At 41.7% G+C, this 27749-nt stretch overlaps 1 protein-coding gene across 5 annotated transcripts; it reads left to right on the forward strand.

Moving 5' to 3' along the window:
* Positions 1–5194: 5194 nt before the first annotated feature.
* Positions 5195–27463, forward strand: PRPF18 (pre-mRNA processing factor 18). 5 transcript variants are annotated; one of them, XM_063134275.1, is made up of 12 exons: positions 5195–5272; positions 10982–11059; positions 11177–11203; positions 13924–14031; positions 15975–16088; positions 17098–17244; positions 20485–20532; positions 21717–21785; positions 22892–23032; positions 24398–24469; positions 25120–25275; positions 25814–27463. In XM_063134275.1, exons 1-12 carry the CDS (start codon positions 5207–5209, stop codon positions 25892–25894), a joined length of 1107 nt encoding a protein of 368 aa, XP_062990345.1. In that variant the 5' UTR covers positions 5195–5206; the 3' UTR covers positions 25895–27463. The 5 variants fall into 5 exon arrangements, with proteins under 5 accessions (XP_062990345.1, XP_062990349.1, XP_062990347.1 ...); XM_063134279.1 differs by having other exon boundaries at positions 24398–24459; positions 25814–25900; XM_063134277.1 differs by lacking the exon at positions 20485–20532.
* Positions 27464–27749: the final 286 nt, after the last annotated feature.

The raw sequence follows: 27749 nt of genomic DNA on the forward strand, positions 1-27749 counted from the left end.
CTAGATGGTGATGTTTCACTGACAGAAAGGAAGTTTCTGAGCACTGCTGAGAATTCCATATCACGTGTTCGTCTTCTAAAGGAGCCTATCATGAACCTGGAAAGACTCCGGAAGAAGAAAGCCCGGTAAGGGTGTGGGATTTTTGCATAATGTTGGGAAACTCAGCCAGATCAGCTTCAAACTAGCCTACCTTATGAGTAGTTATAAAAAGAAATGGGAAACTTCTAGGCATGCTGCCTGAGCTCCGCAGTTACAGATAATAAAAACGGGGTGGGGGGAACGAGGCAGCAGACTGAGGATGCGACTTCTCCCTCTGACTGCCCATTCCTTCTGCCCCCTTTTTTAATTTTATAATCTGTATCTGTGGAGCTCCACAGATACAATTAATTAAAACAAAAATAGGGTGGGGAAAAAGAACGAGGCAGCCAGAGGAAGACACGAGAAGGACTGGGCGAACCACGTCTCCTCCCTCTGGCTGCCCATTCCTCCCCACCCACCCCATTTCTTTTTATTTTTATTATCTGTATCTGCAGAGCTCCGCAGATATAGATAATAAAATTTAAAAAAGGGGGGGAGGAACGGCCCATTCCTCTCCCCCACCCTGTTTTTAATCTTGTTTTATTTTTCCAGAGGTGCAGGCCGCCCATGGTAACCAATCAAGGGATGCCATGGGCTCAGCTGCCAAAAAAGTCGGGTTAAGTTTGCCCCTGGATGGCTTCGCAATGGTGGCTGCGTCATGTAGATGACTTGCTGCTACTGCAAAGCAATGCCGTGGCAAACCTTTCATGTAGATATGCCCATACACACACAACAACAACAACAACAGGATTTCAACCACCAAGTTCCACAAATTTGAATATCTCAAATTTTTCTTTTTGCATGGACTTTGGCTTAGTTGTTCGTGCTGTTAAAAAAACACAACACCGTTTACATTCTTTAGAAAGACTGCCAGATGAATTTTCCCACCAAACCAATATTTCACTTTCATACCCACACCTTTGAGAATCTGGCTTATGTGTTCTCCAACCAATCAAATATATTCCTGCCAATTTTTTGTGAAAACCATTCTAACATGTGAAGCACCGGCTGTCACTGACAAAGTGAAGAATTTAAGTATTTCAGAATTGCTTTCTGGTTGCTAACAGCATATATTTAGTCTTGGTTACTTAAAAAAGTTTATTTTAAAATTCCTATAAACAAATATTTTATTAGTGACAATACAACAAATAATTATTTCATAACAAATGATTAACAGGTTTTGATCAAGTATTATCAGTCACATGTAGTACATTAGGCAATAATATCAAGAAATCGACAGAGCATCATCACACGGGTAAAATGGCATTTGCTTACCAACACTTCTCTGTTTGCGCAATTGTCCCTCATTTCTTCCTTTTTTGAAAGAGGCAGTAAACAACATGGATGTGGCCCATTCAGTGGGTCGTTTTGATCGCGCTGCTTCTCCTGCACACAACTGGAGATAGCGACAACAAAAGTCCTACAACTCCCAGCATGCCCCAGCCAACTGTTGCTGGCTGGGCATTCTAGGAATTGTACCATTTTTTTCTGTCTAAACATGCATAGGATTGCACCCTTAATAATTTTTAGAATACAAATCAGTTGCTGACATTTTGTTAAATTATGACTTCTTCTTATGCTTATTCTGATTTCCTTGTATGATTACACTCTGTATTTTTAATTTTGTGTTCTTAGTCTGATTTATATCCAAAAGCCTAATTGCTATCAAGCAGTAAATTGAACTGAACTGTTTTTATTAATTATTTAGAACGCCAAGGTCCACCCATCAAGAGCTAGTGCAAAACAATGGCTTAGGAGATGGGGCCAAACATATAATAGAGGCTTAGGGGCAGAGCCAATTACCTACTGTATTCCACAAACCATAACCAAGATAATGGGTATTTACTTCCAGAAATCTTCCACACCAGCAGCAATTTGCCTTTGAGGGTAGTATCCAGTGGGGCCGTTCTACGTTCGTTCTGCTTGCGCTAATTTGCATTAGAACTTATTCACGTTACCGCAGATGCACAGTAGCACTGTTGCGAACTAATTTGCATGTCATTGGAATCCGTGTGACTTGGAAAAAGCCTCTCTGCTGCACAATCCGCAGGTTGGATTCGTAGAAACCTGATCTCATTTGAATCCATTGCAGATTACTCTGGCATTCCTACCATGAGCACAAGAGCACAATAGGATACTATCCCATAGGTGCTGTTTGTGGTAAACCACAGATGCAGGAGCAAAGTGTGTGTGTGTGTGTGTTTGAGATGAACCTGGTGCCAGGCCCCAATACAGGTCATATTGAAGATTGGCTTTTTCATTTTTTGGTAGTTTGGTCCTGAGTTATTATACAGATCATGTATAATAATAGCCACAGAGCTGCACAAAGAACCAGTTGAATAACAACATTTATAGGCTTGTTGTTATTAACAGTTCATGTGTGTGTGTTTTTCAGTACAATACAAACTGTACACACTTCCCCTTGCCCCAATTGTCTCCCATTTAGATTTCCTCCTCTTCTTAATGTCCTGTATTTAAAGAATATAGGTTTGATTTATATGAGTAAAACCATGAAGAATAAAAAAGATAAATAATTACATGAAAATAAAATAAATGGGTTTAGAGAGCAATCCTCTGTCCCCTATACACTTCAGCTAGATGGGTGAAAACACCTGTCTAGCTAAATTGCAGAGAGGAAGGTGTGGCGTACTTCCTGCTTTGCTTTCGGAGGCTTACAAGTATCAATGGCGGATCCAATAGGATTGTGCCCTTACTGTTATATGGATCTCTTGGAAGGCCTACACTGTTTTTGTGGTGCATCACATTATTTGCATATAATTCAAGAAAATGCCCTTATATCAATTGGAATTTATTTTCTTTTAGTAATTTGGTGTAATATGCCTATTCATAGTGGCTAAGTTTGATAAATCTAGAACCAATTGTATATATCTGGATTTTATTTGCTTTCTACTGTTGTAGAATAATACACCTAGCTGATAGTGTGGCCTTACTAACCATGCAGTATACTCCTCTGGCAAGTCCCATTTGCCCAAAATATATCTTACTCAAGGTATGGGCGTCTTTTACACTGAGTGATTTTTTCAGGACGTGTTGACTGGTTAATTTCTCATGCCAGAAATGCATCACTATTGGGCAACTCCATATCGTTACACTTCCAACACTCATCATTCTGTGAGATAGCTAGGCATTTGAATCATCATATTGTCAAATATACCCTATGCAAAATTTTACCTATATAAGACACAGCCTGAGGTCTAGGTTATGTGGTTTGCCAGCTTCAGTTTAGTTTCTAACTCTGCATTCCACTTAACCCGCTCGGGGTCCAGATTGATGTTCATGTTTTACAAAAGAGCAACACCGAAGCTGAAAAATATCTGATTAGCAGAAGGCCAGCCAATGGCTGAGCATTTTTATTTAATTTTTGCTCACTATTTTACTTGCTATTGTTAAGCTGCTGGGAGTCAGAAACTTGCGGATGTATTGCAAGTCATCTAGATATCATAGATCCTGATCTTCCCTTCTAATAACTTTGATCAGTTAGTCACCCTACCGGTTTACAAAGGTTACCATAGCCCCCACACAAAGCACAGGCTTATTATTCTATGGAGAGTAGTGCTTTGCCGACTTTGATTCAGCCTAAATTGCCAAGGAAGATGTCAGGAGGGGGCGCTCTAGGAGACCTGATCGGAAGCGAATCTCTTTTTCGACTCTTTGGTCTGTATCCCATAGAGATAGAAAAAGTGTAGAGCAGTGGTTCTCAACCTTCCTAATGCCGCGACCCTTTAATACAGTTCCTCATGTTGTGGTGACCCCCAACCATAAAATTATTTTCGTTCTTCTCTACATGATCCATTGTCATGGGATGGTTTGCTAATGAAAATAATACATAACAATAGCTTTAATAATACAAAAGATGATACATGACATAGTTCAGTCAATACAGTTTCCTAAGACCATCGGAAATATGTATTTTCCGATGGTCTTAGGCGACCCCTGTGAATGGGTCATTCGACCCCCAAAGGGGTCCCGACCCACAGGTTGAGAACCGCTGGTGTAGAGTAACATAAGTCTCGTGGGTTTGTTTTATTAGGAATTTCCAATTTAGTCTATTGGAAGTAGGGTGGGGGACCCATAACATGTCTGCATGCAAGCGAATGGAGCACAATGCGACTGCATACAGTGTGGGGCTTTAAGTGTGGGATCTGAGAGGCAAGTTAACTGGAATGACCAATGCTGCAAACTCAGATATATCTTGTGTAGGGATCTTTTCAAACTCGTAGCCAGCCTTGAAGTTCTCGGGGTGGGATTAGTATTAGTATTTGTTCATCTGGTTTGCAGGCCTTTTAAATACAAATGTTTAAACTATTATGTTTGTAAAAAAGGGGGGGGGGTTGCAGAGAAATTTTAGGCGGACAGCAGCCCCCATCTAGCCCAGGCTAGATCTGATTTCAGCATGACTCTGTGCTAATTTCGGGTATTTCAAACAACTGCACATGGCCATTGTTAAATGCATTGACTGCTTCATGATAAGAGGGGCAGAGTGTGTGTAACGTTGTGCTGGCGATCTGGTGACAGTTTTTGCAAGCTAGTAAGTACAAAATTGAGCCGCCATCTAACATGTGCTGGTCATAGCATGGTCGTGGATCTCGTCCTGCCCCATCTGCACTGTGAAGATAATAATACTGGACCACACTGTAGGATTATCACAAGCCAGCCTGGTGCTGCTCTCCAGATGTGTTGGACTATAACTCCCAGAGTTCCCCAGCACGGCTGGCTGGGGAATTCTGGGATTTGTAGTCCAACACATCTGGAGAGCACAAGGTTAGGAAAGACGGTCGTAAGCGCATAGCTCGCCAGCTCCCCCAATATGAAGATAATAAGGCATAAGTTTGCAAGATCGCAAAGTCTTTGCAAGCTGTGACAAAAGCGCTGGAAGGGCATCAAAGAGACGTCTCCATGGCAGGCAACGGAACGGTCAACGCAACCCTTTCCATTGCATCATAGGTTGGGTCTCGCACTGCGGCTGCGCGGAAGTGAGGGCGAGTTGTTTTGCCTCGGGACTTCCGGTCGAGTGGTAAAACTGGGGCAGGCGGGGGGTGTCTCTGAGCCCTTCTTTGGGTGGGTGTGGGGCGGGGGGGCGGCGGTTATTGCTCGGGTGACGGAAAAAATGGACATCCTCAAGGCGGAGATTGAGCGGAAGCGAAAGCTGCTGGAGGAGAAGGAGCTGGTGGCGGTAAGGGGAACGTCGAGACACCCCCCTCCCCCAGAGGAGACTGGTGGGGAATTTAAGGGGGGGGGAGACGTGCGTGTGTGTGGATGTTTTCGTAGCGGTGGGGCTGGCAGCCTGGGTCGCTAACCCCGTTCTCCCGCCGCCAGGCCGCCCTTGCCCTTAATAAAGACGCGGCAGGCCGAAATTCAACAGGCGGAGCTCCCGTCTTTACCGCATCTCCTGAATGTCTGCTTTTCTGGTTCACCCGGAGCGGGGAGGACGCGGGGGCAGCTCTGGGGCTTTTTCCGCACGTAGGAATAAGCTTCTCCGTGTGCCAAAAACCAGTTTTGGGGTGGCCGCGGTGGATGCCCTCACACACGCTGCTCTTCTAGGAGAAGAAGGCTGACAGGCTGCCTTCCCTCACCAGCGTTTCATATTTTTCCGTGTTCTCCAGCTGTTCCTCACGAGTCTCTGTTTCCACCCCCATGGTGATGAGATTGGCTTTAAATCTGTATGAGGAGAAACTTTAGGCATTTGTTGGTTGAGACTCGAATACATTCTCTGTATTCGTGTTTGAAGAGATTCAAAACGGGCTGGGTGGTTCCCTTATTCTGCTGGGATGATCTGTCTTTAACTGCTGTACAACAAGGTAGAAATTCAGCATGTACATCTTTCTGGCATAGAGATTTAGTTATTAGAACAAGGGTGGTTGGACGACTTCTTGTTTCGAAAAACGCATGTTTTTCCACTTTCATTGACTGTTATACACAGGATACGAACAAAGATGCTGGGATTATCCAGCAAACAGGATTTAGCAGGTGGTACAGTCTTTGCAAGGGTGAGCAATCTCTCTCTATTTTAAGTCCTTGACGCATTCAGAGGTAAGGAAGGCATTCACTGAATTACACTTCCAGACTATGCGATCAGTACACCTAGATGGGAGGTATAGAAATATTCCTGTATCCCAACACCTTTGTTTATGTGGACGCCACAAATAGAGGCCATCACTTCAAAGCCTGTCACAGTCTAGCTGCTTCCTATCTTTCCTCTCTCATCTCACACTATTGCCCTGAGTTCTTCGCTTTTCAAATGCCATATTTCTTACCCACCTAAGGGTCTCCACTTCTCTTGCTCGGCTTCGTCCATTTTCTATCACTGCCCCTTATGCCTGGAATTCTCTTCCAGAAGATTTGCGGGCCACGAGTTCAATTACAGTTTTTAAAGCTCAGCTGAAAACTTTTCTTTTTTCTAAAGCTTTTAGAACTTGATTTTGACCTTACTTTTATATTGTTACTCTCTCCTGTGCCTGTTTGGTGCATTCCATTCCCTTATTGTTTTATTATGATTTTATTAGAATGTAAGCCTATGCGGCAGGGCCTTACTATTTTATTGTTCTACCATGTACACTGATGGTGCTATATAAATAAATAATAATAAAATAATAAATCTTTTTTTGCAAGCTCTATGGAAGCCCTAGGAAAGGATTTCTTGCACCCTTGCTGGGAGGGATGTCTGACAGAGCTTTGGCTGAGCAGATGTATAAACTACTTGAAGATACAGGCCCCTATGCAACTAATCAAGTAGCCTTATTTGCAGTGGCTGCTAAAAAGATTAGAGTAAGGCTCCTGAAAATTGTTGCTGTAGGTTTTGCACATGATGAACTGATTTGAGTGGCTTGTTCAACAATCTTTTCATGTGATTGCTTTTCTTTTGTTGTTGCTGCACCAAAATTGTAAGAACCTATGGTTACATACAATAAAATTGGACCACTCTGCATGAGACCACTAGTTATTGGTAGAATTTAATTCCTGTTGAATTTTTGCTTATCGCCCAGTTATTAAGAGCACAGAAATCTTGCCAAAATGGATGGCAATCCTAGGTTGCATCTTTTGCAAAACTATATTTAGTTGGTGATTGATACCAAGAATGTGCCAGCTTTTGAATTATGTAGAACACAATTTGAATATTCCTTCATTGAAAGAGGGCACATTTCAATGGATTTTATGTTGCTGTTAATACAATAGTGTTTGAGATTTGATCTCTGTAGCTGGGAAGTTTGCATACTGAAGTTGATTCAGTAAAAAAAAATTATGTACCTGTTGATATTATTTAGTGTGCACACACAGCAACTCCTTTTTATTCTCCTTAGAATTTAATAAAATTCCAAACAAATTCTAGTGGTGGTGAAACTTTAAAGAAGCAAAATATTTGTATTCAGCAATGTACAAGCAACAGAATGTAAATAAAGAAAAATAAGCATGCGCTGAATGAACAAAGAAGTATATGGTCCCTGGGTGAGCATGTTATATTCCCCCACCCCCAAGTTTCTCTTTCCAGGCATGATAACATCTTAATGTTAAAATCACTGAAATAAAGAACAAGTGAGAGATTCAATGTATCTGAAATTAACTTCACTCACTCCTACTTTTGTAGGTTTTGCTGTACTTTGAAGCTTTTGCTATACTCTGTGTGTTACATTCTCCCCTTCCCTCAAATATTTTTTCTGACTGTATCTTCACTCATTGCAAGCTGCTGTTGTTGTTAACAGGGTTTGCTACTGGCCCCAGATCTGTTTCAAATTTGGTATGGCTAAAGCTCTACCTAAAAGCTATCATGGTGCCAACTTTCAGCTCTTTGTCTTTAAAAATGACGATTTTAAAAATAATTTTAAAACCTCAATTTTTAAAAAAATCCTAAAAAAATCAATGGATGAACGGATCTGTTTCAAATTGGGTGTGGCTAAAGCTCTACCTAAATCCTATCATGGCAGAAAGTTTCATCTCTTTATCTTTAAAAATGACGATTTTAAAAATAATTTTAAAACCTCAATTTTTTAAAAAAATCCTAAAAAAATCAATGGATGAACGGATCTGTTTCAAATTTGGTGAGGCTAAAGCTCTACCTAAATCCTTTCATGGTGCAAAGATTCATCTCTTTATCTTTAAAAATGACAATTTTAAAAATAATAATTTTAAAACCTTAATTTTTTTAAAAAAAACCTAAAAAATTAATAGATGAACAGATCTGTTTCAAATTTGGTATGACTAAAGCCCTTCCCAAGAGCTACCATTGTGCCAAGTTTCTTGTCTTTATCTTAAAAAATGACGAAGTTATAAGCATTTTTTGTTAATTCCCATTAGAGCTGCTCTTTTTTTTAAAAAAAATCCGGATTTCCCTCCCCCTCCCGGATTTGCCATCAAAAACCCGGACAAATCCAGTCATATGGTCACCCTAGGTTAGGGTAATGTATGTTTTAGTTCAGAGATGTTAAAACATGTATTGTAGCATGTAATGACTTATTAAATTCTCTTTTGCAACTGAAGACTGGAGACCCAGCTTCTGTTATCAAAGATAACATGTGCATGGCTTTTCACAAATTTTCCAGCTGTGACATGTGTACTTTTTTACTCAGGATGTTTAAGATGGGAGTGCACTGTCTTAAATCCAAATACTCTGGTTTAATTGATTTATAGGTTAGGCTTTCTCCCTGGTCCTTATGAACACAGCCTTATGAACTGGGAATAAGTTATAAACTTTTAAATTCTGGCAGAGTTTTGTGAACTAATTTTATTTATTTATTACATTTTTATACTGCCCAATAGCCGAAGCTTTCTGGGCGGGTTACAAAAATTAAAATCTTTAACATAATGAAACATCCAACAATCTAAAAACCCAAATACAAAATACAATATAAAAAGCACAACCAGGATGAAACCACACAGCAGAAATTGATATAGGATTAAAATACAGAATTAAAACAGCAAGGTTTCTCAGTTTAAAATACTGAGGAAAATAAAAAGGTCTTCAGCTGTCGATGAAAAGAATACAGTGTAGGCGCCAGGCGGACCTCTCTGGGGAGCTCGTTCCACAGCCGGGGTGCCACAACAGAGAAAGCCCTAGTAGCCACCTGCCTCACTTCCTTTGGCAGAGGCTCACGGAGAAGGACCCCTGCGGATGATCTTAATGTCATGGCAGGTACATATGGGAGGAGGCGTTCCTTCAAATAACCTGGCCCCAAACCATTTAGGGCTTTTTATGTTAGTACCAGCTCTTTGAATCGGCCCGGATCTTTATGCATCTTTAAAACTGGGTGTGTGTATGTGATCTTTTAAGTGAGTAATTTTCAGCCTGGTTTGGGTCCTTTGGAAGCTTGTTAGGGCCATGGAATCAGAAGGTCAGTAGTAGAAGACAGCTGTTAACACGTTTCCTTGAAAGGCAGCTTGTCCTCTGCTACCAATCTGTTCCTACAACATGCAGCTGCTAAAAAAAGGTGTATTCTTTGTTTATACATTCTTGTGTGGAGGCTTGCTGTGGTAGTCATTTGCCACGCTTGAATCAGGGCATAGATTTTCTGAGAGCAGAAACTAAAGGGCATCTGTGTCAGAATTTAGCCACCAGAGTTTAGCTTTCTCTGACTGATACCTATCTACTAACAATTCTTTATTTTTCAATTGGTTCAGAATACTTAATCCATCTAACCCCAACCTGGCTCCCTCCAGATGCTGTGGGACTAAATGCCATCCCCAGTCAGCAAACCATACGGTGCACTGGTTGGGATGATGGGATTTGTAGTCCTATACATCTGAAGGTGTGTGTATGTGAATATTGTGTGTGTACCTGAATATCATGTGTGTATCTTGAACAATCCCTACGTGGTTTGCACTCCGCAAGCTTTGTCCACCAAGTTATAGATAAATATAATTTATTAGTTTTACTGTCTATAGAATGTTTTTACTTGTTGCAATTATTTTTAACTTGCCATAAATTCCCATCACTAGATGTATTTAAGTCATCTATATGCAAAAGTTCATTTATCCTCCACAAATCAAAGGTTCTTTTCAGATTTACGAACATAAGCAGTGCCCTGATGCTGGATCAGACCAAGGGTCCATCTAGTCCAGCACTCTGTTCACACAGTGGTCGACCAGCCATTGGCCAGAGATGAACAAGCAGGACATGATGCAACAGCACCCTCCCACCCATGTTCCCCAGTGACTGGTGCTTATCGTCTCGAATACTGGAGATAGCACACAACCATCAGGGCTAGTAGCCATTGATAGCCTTTGCCTTCAGGAATTTATCCAACCCCCTTTTAAGGCCATCCATTTAAAGCTATACATGAGCGCTATTGGCCCTGTTCAGAAGACACTTTAAACCATGGTGGTTAAGGCTTTTTTTTGTTAACAAAAAAGCCTTAACCACTGTGATTAAGTCCTTAACCACCATGGTGTAAGGTGTCTTCTGAACAGGGCCATTCAGGTGTTCTAGATGTGGATAAAGCAAACACACTTTCCATGTGAGCCAAAATGTAGAAAAATCTATGCTCTGCCTTGTGTGGAGCGGCTCCATGGATTCAGGAGCCATCCCCCTCTTCAGACTGTCATCGTCCATGAGTACAGGGTGAGAAAATGCGAGAAGGAAGAGGGGGCAGGGCTGGAGTGCTCCTTCTCATTGGGCATTTGCTTCATCTACAAATAGGACACCTGAATACGGCTAAGGTAGATGACCGTTGGGTAGAAAGGGGGGAAATGTGCTTGTGGCTCATTTGTAACAATTATTTAATATTGGCTGCTAATTCTATTTTTAGTGCACCATTTGGTATCCAGATCATATTAACTGTCATTGAGCAGTTAGGCGTCTGATACTCCCCTCCCATTTTGTTGAACCTTATTGAAAGAAGAAGTGGAAGGCGTAAATAAAATGTCATAATGTAACAACTATTCTTTGTTTCAGGGAAATAAAAAATACTTCAAGCGCAGTGAACTAGCCAAGAAGGAAGAAGAGGCATATTTTGAAAGATGTGGCTACAAGGTAATGTGATGGTTATTCACGTTAGCATTTCTGCTTAGCTATGCAGTGTCTACGTGATTGTATTTTAAAATATCTTAATAATGATTCTTTGTTCACTCTATCACTGTTGCACTTTAGCCTGTAAACGAGAAGCCACCAAGAGAGGTATGAGTTCCAACTAAAGTTTGCGATGCAGGAAGAAGCTTGCATGGATGTGCAGCTACTTGAATTTGTGTTTATAGTTTGGCTTCTTCTGTGGAAGGCATGAGGATGCTTGAGAATAAAGCTGCTCTTGTTTTCTTTTTAAGTTGTGCTCCAGCAGGCATGTACCCTGGATCTGTCATAACCAAGTTCTTCTTCTAAAACAAGAGGCTGCTAATTTGTAGACTGCTGGCCCGATTTTTGGGGGGTGTCTTGAACACAAATGAGCACAGTAGTGGCTAGTATCTTCTTCTCTTAGCCCAGAAGATCCCGTTCTTGAAAGACAATGGAATATGGTTTGTAGTTTTGCTTCAGTTGTGGGAAGAATAGCTTATATTTGGGACACATCCTGACAAATGAGTCATCCAGGAGGCTTTTTCTCTTCCTCCTCCCAGCTTATCTGAAAAAAGTTTGGATGTGAGTAGAGTAGCATAGCAATCTGAATTATGGGAAGGAAGCCAAACATAATCTTGTTTAAACTGGAGGTTTGCTTCAGACCCAGAACTTGTTTTAATAGCAAACTGACAGTCCAAGATACTAATTTCACAAAGCTATTGAGATCTTCTCACTGAACTTCTATAAATTGGCCAACAACTTTCGATCCCTGAAACAAATATTCAAATGCTCTTTCCATGGTGATAAAACTATAATAATAAAACCAATTCATTTTATTTCCATATTGGACATAGTCCATTACAGAAGATAAAATACTTAAAACAATTTTTAAAATGCCTACCATACAAGCTGATACAATGGGTTAAAGCTGGGTCAGCCATAATTAGTTATTACAGCAATCATGGTAATGAATCAAAGCAACATGAGATTTAGATGAAGATGAAGCATAATAAAGTAAATAATTGCCCTTTTGCTGCCCTTTAGTAGTACTCCAGAATCTGCTGCCTGAAGCAGGTCATCATCTGTCTCACCCTGCCTCATGTTTGGACTGGCCACACTTTATTTATCCATTTTGATTCTTGAGAAGGTATTACTGTGTCTTTGGGCCATCAGTTGAGTGTCGGTGGAGCAGTCTAAATTCACAACACTCTGGGCTTAAAAGTTGCGTGCAGAGCGCCCCCCCCCCTTCCGAAACTCTAGGATCTCTTTTAAATGGAAGTATAAAAGCAACATAGAGGAGATTCCATTTGATATCGGATATATGAAAATGAAGTTGAGGAAATTGGCTTCTACAGAGTATGGTATTTTTACATTTTATTTCCTTGCAAGATTTATGAAAAGGAGTAGCACTTCTAACATAATTTCATTTTAAAAACAGGCGTGTTGTGACTCGTACCATTTAGCATGGGTGGGGCTAGTACTCCATTGGATAGCGTGCACAGGACCAATGTGCAGGACTGATATGGCTGAAAAACTCAAGAGTGAAAGAGAAGTCAAAATGTTTGGAGGGATGGTTAGTAAGAAGCCCACATATATTAAGAATGGAAAATTTTCTTCTATTTTTAGGTATTCAGTAAATGTTACTAGCTTACATCACAGTAAGATCAAATAGTTGTGCAATTTCAGCTTAACACTTGGTGTTTATATTCTTTTTGGAGAAAATAGAACTGAGTAAAATATTAGGAATGTGGATGGAAGCTGTTGCCCAATATATTTTTTAAAATACAACTGTGATGCATTCTAGCTCCCTAAATGAGCCACAGAGCCTCTGTATTTAAACTTGGAGATATTTAAAATGAGGCAAAAAGCTGTCCATGTTTTACAAATGTAGGTGCTTTTGCTTTGCTACACTGCCTTAGTTATAGGTAGAGTTATTTCTAAAGAGGAAAAACTGAAACTATATATATAGTTTCAAAGTTAGGCACAAACATTGCTTGTATCTGATTCCAGCTGACGGAATGGCTTAAACCTTTTTCCATCTCGGAGTTAATGCCATTATTAGTATAATAAACTTCCCTTTTAGAGATGAATATATTCAGTTATTAGTTTGTATGATTAAGTATTTTTACATATTGTTTTGTGTAATTAGCGTAGGCTTCTGTCTTGCATAAATCATTGCCTTTTGAAAGATTTTTGCTTGAATGGCTATGCACTGCATACTCCTTTGGCACTTTTGCAGAGAAATACATGCCATTCTGCATAGATAGCTGAAATTATAATCTGTATTTATTGTAGAGAATATTTGATGTCATGCTACCTAAAAGTACTGAGACATTTCAGCCAGGATGTCATAGTTCTGGAGAAAAATAGTAGCTGAAATTGGCTCAGTGTCTCAGTTCACATGTAACAGCAAACCATGGTTTGGTTTTCCCCTTCCCTCGCGTCCTGTGGTTCTCTCCCTCCCTGCTTTGATCAAACCATAGTTGTCCTCACATCTGAACTGGAATTGGAAACCATGCATTTTTAATTATTATATGTAGTAAACATGGTCCCTTTTATTCCTAAACGTCTCCACTCCCAAATCATGTAGTTTTTCTGAGTGGCTGATTTGCAGCCTATGCTAACACTAGCTCCTGTATATAAAACTTACGTAGAACATTTTGCAACTCTGAGGGGAAAGCAAACTCTAAAGAATTTAGCTGACAGTTCTTAGTGGTTTCAATAAGTTTTTGCATGACAGCTATGCTTTGTATCATTAAAAGCTGCTCTTGCAAACAATTCATGTTCCTGTGAGTTGAACTTCTCTTTGCCCATATTTAAAACCATGGTTTATACTCGTTACTACATAGGTACAGCAGGAGGAGGAAGAGGAGGAGAAGACAATAACTTCATCAAATCCAGTCCTGGAACTGGAGTTGGCAGAGGAGAAGCTGCCCATGACTCTTTCTAGACAAGAGGTAAAGACAAATCTTTGGAGCTGACAATATAATTGTATTGCTATTGACATATCATGTCTACAGAGAATTTGTATTTTATAGGCTTGTATTTAATAGCTTTAGGCCGTAGCTAGACCAAAGGTTTATCCCAGGATTGTCCTGGGGTCAAACCTGTTCATCTAAGTGCCACACAGGGCATCCAGCGCTCAGGCAGCGACGAACCCGGGATGATCCTGGGATAAACCTTAGGTCTAGCTACGGCCTTAGTGATACTTAGAGTAGACCTACTGAAAACAGTGGGTGTCTTAAGTCTCATTAATTTCAGTGGATCATCTTTTAAGTAAAACTAAATTCAGACTCAACCCATAGAATGCAAATTTTAGTTATTGTGCAGTAGTTGTATAATCGTTACATTGTACAAAAGGCAATGGCAGTAACTAGCTAAATCCATAAGGCTGTTCACTAGAATAATTTTTGTCTGTTCTCTAAAATTCCACAAATTTTGGATTGCCTACAACAAGTGAGAAATAACCATGACTTGATCTTAACTGCAGGTAAGAGAATCCCCCTCCCTATCCTCCTGCCTTCTTGGGAGTGACTTTCCTCTCTCAAATAAACTGCAAGGAAAAGGAACATTGATATTGTTTACTTTAAGCTTCGTTTAAGGCTAATCAGGATTCCTGTTTAATCAGGATTTTAAACCAACATTAAACCGTGGTTCCAATACTGATTAGTGTATACATTGAAAATAGTGCATATCTTACTACTAATCTGCCTTAATGGGCTTATTCCAGTCTTTGAGCACAGAAATCTAGTTGCCTGCATTCCTTGTTGTCAGAGAGGTAACTTGAAATGATTGTCTGTTGGTTGACTTTGAATTGAGCAACTGCCGAATGTCATGATTGGGCATGTTACTGCACATTCTCTACTCTGAAACAAGGAGGAGAGCTTAGGCTACATCGACAATCCAGTACTTTGTTTTTCCGCAGGTATTTCCCGTTTTGTAAGTTTATTTGTGACAGTGAATGGATGCCAATTGCAAATACAATGTTAGGCAAGCTAGGCAGTTTCAAAGTTGTAGCCATTATTTTTCAGGTGATTATCTCTAGCAGGTATGTGAGACAGTTCATATATATAATTGAAATGCTTATATATCTCAGAGCGAAATGGAACTAATAAGTAGTGACAGTGAATCTGAAGATGCCCCAACAACCTTAGTGGGAGAGAATTAAACTCTGTTGGAAGCGATAAGTTGTTGTCAGCATAGCATGCATGATTCTTTGGTTTGTTAAAACTAATTAGCGTAGCTTTCTCAAACCTGATGGCCTCCAGTTATGTTGGACTACCTGGGGATGCCATGCTTCCTAGGGATGCTGGGAATTGTAGTCTAACACATTTGGAGGGCACCAGATTAAGGAAGAATTGTATCCATTTTTATTCTGTTAGCTTTTTAATGAAGTACATGCTATTATCCTTAAATGTTTACAAGTATTCCAATAAAAATGTCTGCATAATATAACATTTAAGTTACATTAAGTGTGCTTTAATTTTTTTGGTCAAATATTTCAGGTCAAATATTGGGACAAAAAATTAACATGGGGTACTTTTTTTTTTAGCTTTGCTTATTAAATACATGTAAAATACACATGCTAAATTAGATCACACTTCAGGGCATCAGAAAATGTTCCAGTGCAAATTAGCCTAATTTGCATAGGAATTTTTTCCAGTTCAAAATTTCTTGGACAATCCTCATCACTGCCGACAATGTATGTTGTGAAAACAGGGCAGGGTCATGCTTGAATTGAAATGCCCTGTGAGAATGTATCTTGAATTGGTTTGGTTCTTCTTTAATACATGGGACTTTCTTCTCTGGGGTTGCTTTGTGCTAAGCATGTGAATGAGTTCATCTTCCTGGTTTTCCTCCCAAGTTTGTACCAAGCAAGTACTTTGCTGTCTCTTTGCAGGTCATTAGGCGATTGAGAGAAAGGGGTGAGCCTGTCAGACTGTTTGGAGAAACAGATTATGATGCCTTTCAGCGGCTACGAAAGATAGAAATTCTGGCACCAGAAGTGAACAAGGTATATCTTCTGTGTGTAAGCATAAGAGAGAGCGCTTAAGGGACTTTGACTAAGTGCTAAATTTCTGTACGTATAACATGGCACCTCTGTGTAACCTGTTGCTTGCCTCCCCGTTGCCCCAGCTTTTAATTGTGTGTGTGTGTGTGTGTGTGTTTATAGTAATCCTAATTAGGAAAGCACAGAATGTCTTGTCTTCTCTGTTTATGAACTTGTTGGTACAATTTAGTGAAATGTATTGGTAGTTTTTGTCTTCCATACAGCCTCACTCTGGATCTTTTTATTTAGCATAGGCTACACCACTATATTTAGCCTATGCACATTTGGCTAAGTGAGTTAAAGTCACTATGGGGTGGGACTGTGGGGCTGAGCCTGTGCTGCCCCCTTGGCCAGCCTGCCCACCTCCGGCTCTGTGCATTCACTTTAACATCTCGGTGACACATTCAGTATGTAGCTGTTTTAGAGAACAAGTTTAGAAGTTGTGGCTTATGCTTTGGCACAAGTATTTTTCAAACATATTAGTGTACTGAAACTTAAAGTGAGTTCTTATGTGATCAACTCCAGAGAAAGAGGCATTGCAATCACTCACATTGTGGTAGCCGTAAATTTAGGATTGGATCTGAGATCTGCTCCCCACAGGGGGATGGAGGAGCTGCCGTGGGAAGGATTGAGCAGGGAAGTCCACTTCTGCCAGCACAATTGATCCAGTGTAAATCTGGATCCAACTCTTAGTCCCCCACATGGAGGTCTTAATTCATATAAATGGCAGCTCTTACCCTAATCTGCCGGCTGAGTGGGGATCACCAAATATATGAGATGACACTTGGTGCTCAAAATCAGGATTGTGAAGTTGAAAATGACCAACTGACTTATCTAGTCTGATGCCACATTATGCAAACTCTGTATATACAAATTTGTGAAGTACGTCGTAACAGCTTTTTCAGGGTTTGGGCTTTGACCTGGTTTACAGGTTAATTGGACATGTTCTGAACAATTGTTTTTCTTTCTGTAGGGATTGAGAAATGATCTGAAGGCTGCTTTGGATAAAATTGACCAGCAGTATCTGAATGAAATTGTAGGTGGCCAGGAACAGGGAGAGGATGACACACAGAATGATCTCAAAGTCCATGAAGAGAATACAACCATTGAAGAATTGGAGGTATTGTACAACTTGTTTGGCTATTTCCAAATTATGGCCAGGTTTGTGCATACCCCATGCTTAAAAACAAACAAGTAAAGACATTCATACTTATGTTCTTTCCCAAGAAAAGCTGGATCCTGCAACCTGTATTCGCAAACTTCTTATTTGTATTAATCTACAAGTTTTCTATTTCTTACTAATTCTGGTTTTGCTAGCACTGGTCAACGAGCTATACAGGGTACAGAAAGCCCCCCGTCTCATTATTGGAAATTTTATTCAGCCAATTTTGTGGCTTAGGATTTTCAGCAGGCTTTATATTGAGGCCCAGAAACACCCCCCCCCCCCCCGGTGACTTTTGGATAGCTTCCTTAGCTACTCTTTCTGGAAGGCTATGATGGGATGATTTGTCAAAAATGGGGTTGGGGAGGACATTTGGATTCTCTTGTAGGTTCCCCTGCCTCTTCCCCCCTCTGCATATTTTGAGTACTGAGTGGCATGTACTGAGTGGCATATATTTCAAGTATATTTGTGCAACTAGAATGTCTAGAAACATGTGCTCCTCTTCCTGTTTGACTTGTTTTCCTTGGACTAAGACTCCCGTTTGGTGTAGCAAATAGTTTTTCAAAATAAGGAAGTTTTGAAAGTAGTTTGTACTAATTGAATTAGAGACTTGGAAGGGACCTTGGAGGCTCCCTGCCAGGTGCCTCTTCTGATGGCTATGAGAGAGAGAGAGAGAGAGAGAGAGAGAGAGAGAGAGAGAGAGAGAGAGAGAGAGCCTTCTCAGTTGTGGCACCCCAGTTATGGAATATCCTCCCCAAAGAGGTTCGCCTGGTGCCTATATTGATATCTTTTTGGTGCTTGGCAAAGATCTTCCATTCCTCCCATGCATTTTAGACACCTAATTCTACTTTTTATGACTGTTTTATCTATTCCTGCGCTGTATGTTTAGTATTGTATTTTGTTCTTTTAAATATATTGTTTTACTTTTTTAACTGTTTGTATTTTAGCCTTTTAGGGAGCAATCCTATGGCCTCTAGGTAGCATATGCGGGCCTATAGGATCCCTCGGATTCCTGGATCCAAGATTGGATCCAGGAATCTGTACTGTGCCCCTCTCCCCCTTGCAGCCAGCATGGAAAGAATTGCGATGGCTGCCTTTCTGAGGTCAGCAGCTCAATCTCAGAGAGGGGGTAAAGTGGATGTTCCAGGGGGTGGGGAGCAGAGGAGACTGGATAGGCTGGGATGCCAGCTGTCCTGAGGCCTTTTCAGCATCCTTCCTTCCCCCTCCAGAACGTCCCAGCTAGATGGGCAAAAAAGTCTGTCTAGTGAAAATGTAGAGCAGGAGGAATGGCTGAGGTGGGGATCATCTCACCCGCTCCTTGCTCTCTGCACTGAATCCTTGTAAGCCCCAAATTAGGAGGCTTATGAGCATTGAGGGCAGAAGTCGTACTATTATGCCCTTAAATATTGTAATCCTACCAGAGAATGTTGGTTATTGGGCAGATGAAAAACATAATAAATGAATAAATAAAATGACTCCAGCAAAGGAGAGCCCAGCTCGTGTCGATGGTGGGTTAACTTAAGTTTGCTTCCCTGCAATTTCCACCCATTAGTTCTGGTCCAGCTCTCTGCAGCAACAGAGAGCAAGTCTGCTCTGTCTTCTTTGGGACATCCCTTCAGATATTTGAAGATGATCATGTCTTGCCCTAAACCTCTTTACTCCAGACTAAAAATCCCCAGCTCTTTCCACCATTCCTCTTGGGACTTGGTTCCAGACCCTGCACCATCCTTGTCACCTTCCTCTGGACATGCTCTAGAACGATTACTACTTGTGACCTGGGCACTATGCTTCTGTTAATGCAGTCGAAGATTTCATTAGGATTTTTAGCAGCCATATTGTACTCATGTTCAGCTTGTGATCAATTAAGCCACCTCTGGGTCCTTCTTATACATACTGATAGATGGTCATAGTTTCCCACATCTAGTACTTGTGCTTTTGATATATATATATTTACCTAAATACAGGATTTCACGTTTATTTCTGTTGAATTCATGTTGTTGGCTTTGGCCCAGTGTCCCAGACTGTCAAGATTGCTTTAAATCTTTGTTCTAACTTCTATGGTGTCGGCTATCACTCCCAGCTTTTTCTCATCTGCCGTTTTGACATACACCTATACTGTCATCCAGGTCATTTATTAAAAAATTGAACAGCACAGGGCCTAGAACAGAGAGCCCCGTGGCACTCGACTTGAGAACTCCCTCAAGTAGACAAAGAGCCATTAATGAGTACTTTGGGGGCATGCTTGTGCAACCAGCTATGGATCCACTTAATGGGATTATCATCATCTAACATTGTCAATTCCCCTTGTGGGAGACAATAGAGGCAAAATAGGAATTGAGGAATTTTGCCATATCTGTCACCTGTTAACACTTCACCATTTTCTCCAAGCAGCAAATCTGTCCCTTCCGTGTCGTTCTTGCTCCAAATATCATCAAACAAGCCCTCTTTTTTGTTTTTAGCATCCCTCATAATGCTCCTTCTAGGCCTCCGCCATCCTGATGCCCTCCTTACAGGTTCGGGCTACTCTATTGTACTTGTCCTGATTATATAGCACTCTCTTCAACTCTTATACATGCCTTTTTAAAAGTTTCAACTCATCCAAGTGTTTCCTGTACAGACACGCTGGTTTCTTTAGATCTCCTATTTTTCCTTCTAATTTGTATTTGTGTCTTCAGTATGCCACGGTATGGCTGAAAGGTTCTCTCTTTCATCCTGGAATTTCCATGTTGGAATTTCTCAGCCCTCCCAAACTCTTTCCTCCTTCAGTATTTCTAGCCACGGGATTCTACCTATTTTTTTCCTGAGCTCTTTGAAACCGGCTTTCCTCAAGTCCAGAGGTCCCATCCTACTATTCCCCATTCTTTGCTATCATGAATTCTAAGATGACACAGTCACTTTCCCTAAGATTCCCAGCATTTTCACTTCCTTAAACAATTCCCTCTTGGTCAGGGCTAAGTCCAGGATTGCAGGACCCCCTGCCCTCCCCCACCCCCCGGTTCGTTCTTCCACCTTCTGAAAGACGAAGTTATCAGCAAGACAAATTAAATATATATTGGATGTTCCATTCTTAGCGGAGCTGGACTTCCTGCTGATGTCAGGACAGTTGAAGAGCCTCTTTGCTAATTTGGCTCACCTCTGAGAAAGTTTCCTAGTCTGTTTTTATAACTTTTGTTTCTCTCTCCTTTTATCCATACCCAGATGGTTTCAGCAGGGCTTCCATTCACAGAATCATGGATTTCTATGCAGGTATATATACATATATTTTACATATTACACTCCTCCCTTTCTATTGGGTCTTTTTTCTTTTGAACAAGAAATACCGTTCAAGCACTATTTCCCAATCAGTGGTTTTATCCCACCAAGTCTCAGTGATGCCTACCAGATTGTCCTTACCTACCTGTATTAGGATTTCAGGACCATCCCATTTGTGTCCCATACTCTTTGCGTTAGTCTCACAGTTTCCCTGCTGTCTTTACCTGCCAATTATTGAGCACCACATCCACTGTCCTGCCTCCTCCTTTGTTGTCCCGACTCCTTGGCTCAGTACTTTGCTCTGGGCGTTGTTCCCCTTCCTCACAGCATTTAGTTTAAAGCCTTCTTGATCAGGTCTGTGAGGCTCTGGCCAAGCCTGTTCTTCCCAGTCCTCATGAGGTGCAACCCCATCTCTTGCCAGGAATCCTTCAATTGGGTTAGGTTGTAGTCCAGTAAACCAAACCTTTCCCGATGACACCGTCTGCGTAGCCTGATGTTCATTTCCAGTATCCTGCTTTCTCTTCTGACGTCCTGACCTTCAACAGGAAGGAGCAAGGAAAATGCCAGCTGTGCCCCCAAGTCCTTCACTTTCCTACCCAGAGCTTTATGGTTTTTGGAGGTCCAGTCAAGATTTCTTCTGGCTCTGTCACTTGCTCCCACGTGGATCAGCAGGAATGAATGGCGGTCATTGAGTTTTAGGAGTCTCGGCAACCTCTCCATCACATCTTGGATACGTGCTCCAGGAAGGTAACACATCTCCTGAGACGGCATGTCCGGTCTGTCCCTCTTATGGTATTGGGGAATTCATCTGTTCCAGTTGAACAACTTGCAAATTTCCATGGGACACATGCACTCAGGTAGCCCTCTGGTAGCTCTTTGCATCCTGGCCTATGAAACTTAAGAGAGAACCTTTCAACTATGCTTTTAAGTACGTACACACTGCGGGGATACGGAATGTGTGCCTTTTTGGATGTTGTGGGACTGGAACTCCCATCAGTTCTCACCCTTGGTGCTGATGGGAGTTGCAGTCCAACAACATTTGGAGCGCCCACGTTCCCTATCCCTGGCGTACTGCATAATTTTAGCTGGTATATGGTGGTATTGAGTGTATGTAAACTTGAATCATTTTTTGTTGTGGGGAATGCAAATGAATAAACCTTTCTCTCTCTCATTTCTAGGCTTTGGGAGAATCTTTAGGACAAGGTGATGATCATAAAGACATGGACATCATAACCAAATTCTTGAAGGTAAAAAGGTTTCATAGCAAGAACCTCTGAGCTATCAGTGAAAATATATGATATTTTAAGACTACGTTTTCTGCATATCTGATCTAACTTGTTATAATTAACTCAACACTTCTGTCTTAACTTTAATGTGAGTTAATCATACAGAACTTGCTGGTATGAGTAATTGTCCTTAATGCTGGAAATCTGTAGTTAGGTAATTTAAGAGTCCTGGACCTTTTGCTAACTGAATAGAACTAGATGTTTACCGGTAAATGCAGGATTCCCAATCTCATCTTTTGCCTCCAGTGTACAAAGTGGTGGCATATGCAAGGGAGAACTGGAGGCGGTGGCTGCCTCTTCCCCGACCCACACTTTGCCTCTGCAACCTCTCATCCTCTTTGCTCCCCCCCATCTCCAGTCTCACTCTGACGTAGGGCTTCTTGGTCAAGTTGGGGGAATGTGTTGCAAAGGGAAAGCAGCAGGCAGGAGAAGGCTTAAAGATGTTCATTCCCTGCAAATACTCCTTCCTTGCTTTGCGCTTGGGGTCCCTGCCAAGCTGTGTTCTCCAAGGCCAATTGCCAGAGCACACTGCTGCCCTGATCTTAAGTAGCTTTGCAGTGACTGGGCCATGCGCAGACACATCCTCTGTTATACAGGGACAGGATATTATGTTACCAAGGACGAGGTCAGGTTTGAACCAGGAGCTCACCCAGTTATTCTCTTCATCTCTGCTTATTTGCAGTTTGGGAATAACAGTGGCCTACATTGAAGAGGTGTTTTAAGGAGTCCTGAGATAATGTATATCAAGTGATTTGAACACGTAAAATGTGGTATCAAATTGATCTGTTGCTATTATTAGTATTATGCTACTGGCATTAGATGGGGCTGCCTCAAGTATGTAGTCCTAAAGCTTGAGAGATTATATTATCTGAGGCTTCAACTAATTTATAGCTATGATTACTAACTGCCCAACCATATGCAAATTTACTCAGAATTAACTCCCACTGGATTTTAATGGGGCTTACTCCCAAGTATGTGGATAGGATTGTGACTTTTTTAGCATATGGACAGTGTTCATATTTGGCCACATTGTGGCAGTATGGCTTAAACTTTTTTGCCGTCTTCAGTTCCTCCTTGGAGTCTGGGCTAAGGAGCTGAATGCCCGAGAAGATTATGTGAAACGTGGTGTACAGGGGAAACTGAATAGTGCCACTCAGAAGCAGACGGAATCGTATCTGAGACCTCTGTTCAGGAAGCTTCGGAAAAGGGTAACATCAGCAATATTCCCCCCCCCCTGTAATCTTTTCCCAGCTAAGTAATGATTAGAATTATATCTTTACCTTCGGCACTGGCAGAGCAGGTAAAACTGACAACTAGTCTATACAATCATGCGGTAAAGCTGTTTCTGGATTGTACCAGTTTGTATGCCCTGATATGGCACTCTTAATTTGCCAATTTTCTTTACAGCCTTTATTTATTTATTTAAAACATTTATATCCCGCCCTATATCAATAAGATCTCAGGGCGGCGTACAGAAAAAAGCATACAGTATAAAACAGTAAATACGCACAGCTAAAAACAAATTAAACCAAGCTAAAACAATATATAATTTAAAAGCAGTAAAACTATTAAAACAGTTAAAAACAATGTGCCAACTTAGTGAATTTAATGCATGCACCTTTACAACAATCCTGAGTGCAAGGCCATGATTATAATTCCCATTTTTAGAGATAGGAACTAAGGTTGGCGTGCAGTGACTTTGCGGAAGGTCACACGGGGAAACCATTCGAGGGTCTTGAATCCATGTCCCCTTGGAGCTAAATCCAGCTGTCTCGTCACTCAGACAGAGCAGAAGAGCTGTGAGTAGTGTGCTCAGCACAGTGCTGATGTAATGACCTGCTTTCCTGCGCTACTCATGTGCTCTTCCTTCCAGCCTCAAAGGGTTAGCAGCCTTTTAATAACAATGATGGAAGAGCAAAGCTGTATCTACCTCCATGACATGGTGGGTTGGCTGGTGAGGCAGCAGGGTCAGGGAGCAGGTACACCCTAAATGAATCAGGCCACAAGTTTGGGACCAGCCCCCTAAATAATGAGATTGGCAAAACTCAGATTTGCCAATAAAGCCTCTTTTTTTATTATTACTCAAAGCCTTCACTCGTACAGGAGGCTGCCTGTCTTGCTGCATGATTACCTCCTTCCAGTCGTGCTCCAGGAATTCTACTGTGTGCTTGCCTCAGCCTGCTCTTAGAGGAGGCTGCCTGTTGTGGATCTGACTCACAGCTGCCCTGGGCGTGTCTCCTTCCAGGCAGGAGGCAGTAACTGACTAGTTCTTGCTCTTCCAGACACTAAAACAGGGTTGGGGAAGCTTTGGCCCTGACCATTAGTCCTGCTGACCCAAGGGGTTGATGGGAATTGGAGTCAAACAAGATCTGATGGGCCACGGGTTCTCCAAACCTGCTCTAAAAGTAAACACTTTGGGCTGAAAGGATCAATTGCGCCTACAGTCTTAATTTCAGTATATATAGATAGCGTTCCACAGCTATTAGACATTGGGGAAAGACTGAGTTAGGCAGTTCAGCATGCTGTGTCTCTCACCTGTTCATTTGATATTTGGTTTTTGCCTTTCTTTTTAGACTCTTCCTGCAGACATCAAGGAATCGATAACCGATATTATCAAGTTTATGCTGCAGAGAGAGTATGTCAAGGTATAGAACACACTTTTAAAAGAGTACCTGGCATTCATGTCTTGTAGTTTAATTGGGCTAAGGTGTTTGAAGGCCTCACCAGCTTAACCCTTTAGAGCAATATTATTAGTTCTAATAATAAGCATAAAAGCATGCTCAAACATGCATAAGCTGCCTAGACCTCAGGCACGGGGATGGCAGGAGGCACTCGCCTCGTACGGTTCCTTAGACTGGAATGGCCACCATTCAGGTTCGAGGTATAGTATTTGCTCATGGGGTGAATGAACACTGACAGCTTAGTCAGCGTGGATTAACAGCCCTATCCAAACAAATTCCTTCTGAAGACTTGTACGGTTTCTGGGATATGTACTCTCATATATATATTTTAGCTGAGTGATTAGAATTTTTGCTATTTCTTGAAATACTAGTTCTGCTTGCAGTGTCAGATGTAGTTGTGTGCTTACATAAAAGTAGCAATTATTATGAAGCTACTTGATATACAAGTTTGTCAGCTCGGGGGCAGCAGGGTCCTTTGGGCTGTGGGCCCCCCAAACTTGAGAGAAGTCACTTCTGAAGATTAGAGCTGTTGGCTTTCTGTCTTTTTGGCTGTATGCCACCTGACCCAGGTGCATTTTGCCCTTTGAGTTCTTGGCTATTCTTTGTTTCTACAGGCCAATGATGCCTATCTTCAGATGGCCATTGGGAATGCTCCTTGGCCAATCGGCGTCACTATGGTTGGCATCCATGCCAGAACTGGTCGAGAAAAGATTTTCTCAAAGCACGTGGCTCATGTTCTAAATGATGAAACCCAGAGGAAATACATCCAGGTAAGATAAACAAAATGGTAGGTTCATTGTCACTGATTGATCTTGAGTGACGCCTTAAGATAGGTAGGGAACCTCGGCCTCGAGGATCCAATCCAGCCCACCTGATGCCTCGTTCCAGCCCTACAGGGTTTCCCAGACAAGCACGCCCCCTTGCTGGCTCCGCCCCCTTTCCCATAACCACCGTTTGTTCAGTGCTCTGTCAGCGTTTGTGCAGTTCCCCCCTCCACCACCCCCGTCTGAAATGCCTCTCGTAAGGCTTAATTACTGGCAATAAGAGCTTTAAGCTACAATATGCTGGTATTTGGGGGCCCATCCCTTTGGCCTGATCTACAGCTGGACTGTGGCCGCTGAGAGCTTCTCCGAAATTGAGTCTGGGCCTCGTGCTGAAAGAGTTTCCCCACTCCTGCCTTAAGAGTTCAGCACTGGGACCTGCTATGCTTCAGCATGTAGCTGCAAACCTTGTGCCATCCCCCCCTACATTTTGTCTGGGTCCCTGGGCTTTGATGCCACCCTTATTGTTTTGTCTTTCCCTCTCTAGGGTTTGAAGAGGCTCATGACCATTTGCCAGAAACACTTCCCTACAGACCCATCCAAATGTGTGGAGTACAATGCGTTGTGACAGCTGCTTTCTGCTCTGGGATTTCTGGACTGTGAGAGAAGAGAGCAATCTCTATGAGAACTCTTGATTTAGAAATCGGAGTAGACTGGGGTGGGACCTGAAAGGCAAACTTCTGGATCTAGCTCTTTTGAACGGATCACCATCATTTGTGCTTTGACGAACTTGCATATTTTCTTTTATTGCATCTTTAAGGGGGGAAAAAGCATTTCTAAGGAATGTATCCACTTGCCACATGCAAATGAGCAGCTTGCTGGTGCATGTAGCCTGTGCACTCCCCATAGTGCGTGAACGGGTATACAAATCGGGAATGGGATAGCTTTGTGCTACATCCGAACCTGGGATGATGGTCCATGGCACCAAAAACGTCAAGATCACAAACCAGGTGTAAATGCTGGTTTAAGCTATCCCTTCCTGGTCGCACAAAGAGAGCAGCAAAGTGGGAGCCCATAGGCGGTTTCCTGAGCTCGCTGCTCATTCATATTGTGGTTTATTAAGCCAGGATTCCTTGCTTAATGTGATGTCCAAATGAGGCCATTGTGGTAAAATGTGTCTTTCTCTTTTTATAATGTTGGTGTATCTAATCCCTTTTTAATAACAGTCACAGGAACATGGATGTCATAACTTCAGTAATACCTTTACTAGGATCAGCCCTAGTTCCACAGTGTGATGTGTGAGCTTTAGAGAGAACAGGACTCTAAATAGTGCTTTATTGTCTCGGTTCTCATGAACCAATAGGCCTATCTGTGTTTGCTATCCTTCCTACTTTATAAAGTGCTACCTTACCGTGTCATGTCTGGAGAACATTTCTGTGCCACTGAAGTTTGAAAAATAATTTGGTTTAAAAAAATAAGTTGAAAGTTAATTGAAGAATTGTAATAACAGCAATCCTCTTCCTATTACTAATTTTTAATAGGTTGCATTCAAAGGACTTGTCTCCACCTTATACTTTTCCTATTGCTGCGATGTCACCACTGTGGTTTCTTCATCTGTCAATGCTGGCTTCAGTTCAGGTTTAGAAAGTAGGCGTGCCAGGGTGGATTGCAGCGCAGGAGAGGCGCGGGAAAGCAGGGCAGGGGGCAGGCTTGACTAGCCTAGAGAAATGGCTGCCATGGTGATGTGAAACTCCAGGGAAAGTAAGGGAAGTAATGAAGAAATTAAATGAATGCTGCACTGCTACAGGCTTTCAAAGGTGCACAGAGCTCCCCCCCCCCAAAAGGTTTTCGTGGTTTTCTGGCCTCTCTGTTTCCTCTCCATTCCTGCCATCTTAACAGTACTGTGACTTTCCTGGATGGATAGCCCGTACTCCTTCCTGCTGTGTACGTCTATTGATGTCACCTTGCAGCAGCGATGCTGAGCGCTTTGGGGGGAATCAGCGAGTCATATAGATGCCGCCTTTACCATGGCCTATATCTAGTGCATTTTCAAGGCATAGGCTACTGTAGGCGAATTGCAAATGACTAAAGAATATAGATTAGCCAAGGTTCTGTGGAAGGTTCTGTCATGACTCTGAGACTGGACAAGTTTGTGACTGCTAATGGAAATTGCTCTAAATAAGTCATGTTGAATTTCGTTTGCCACGCCTGTCTGTTTCTGAAATGTTGGCCTGTTTTACTAATGTGACTTTAGTTATTGTAAGCCCCGTTAAGTAATGCATATGTATTACACATCTTTATAATAATTTACCTTAAAAAGGAGATAAACTTCACTCTTACAGCTGAAAAGGTTTACTTTTAGTAATCTAAAAGTAAGAATTGTTGTGCTCTAAGGAGCCGATCGCTCATGTTTCTGCACAGATGACTAATTGGAGCATGAGTCCTCAGAGTAGTGACTCATGCAGAGATGCAGTGGATAACCT

This window comes from Elgaria multicarinata, chromosome 9 (genome assembly GCF_023053635.1).
Source record: "Elgaria multicarinata webbii isolate HBS135686 ecotype San Diego chromosome 9, rElgMul1.1.pri, whole genome shotgun sequence".
NCBI classification, from domain to species: domain Eukaryota; kingdom Metazoa; phylum Chordata; class Lepidosauria; order Squamata; family Anguidae; genus Elgaria; species Elgaria multicarinata.

Excerpts from the sequence above, each read along its gene's own strand:
- PRPF18 (XM_063134275.1), top strand. The coding sequence starts at position 5,207 with ATGGACATCCTCAAGGCGGAGATTGAGCGGAAGCGAAAGCTGCTGGAG. Across the intron at positions 23,033-24,397 it reads TCAGGAAGCTTCGGAAAAGG|ACTCTTCCTGCAGACATCAA; the intron begins GTAACATCAGCA and ends CTTTCTTTTTAG. Across the intron at positions 25,276-25,813 it reads CCCAGAGGAAATACATCCAG|GGTTTGAAGAGGCTCATGAC; the intron begins GTAAGATAAACA and ends TTCCCTCTCTAG.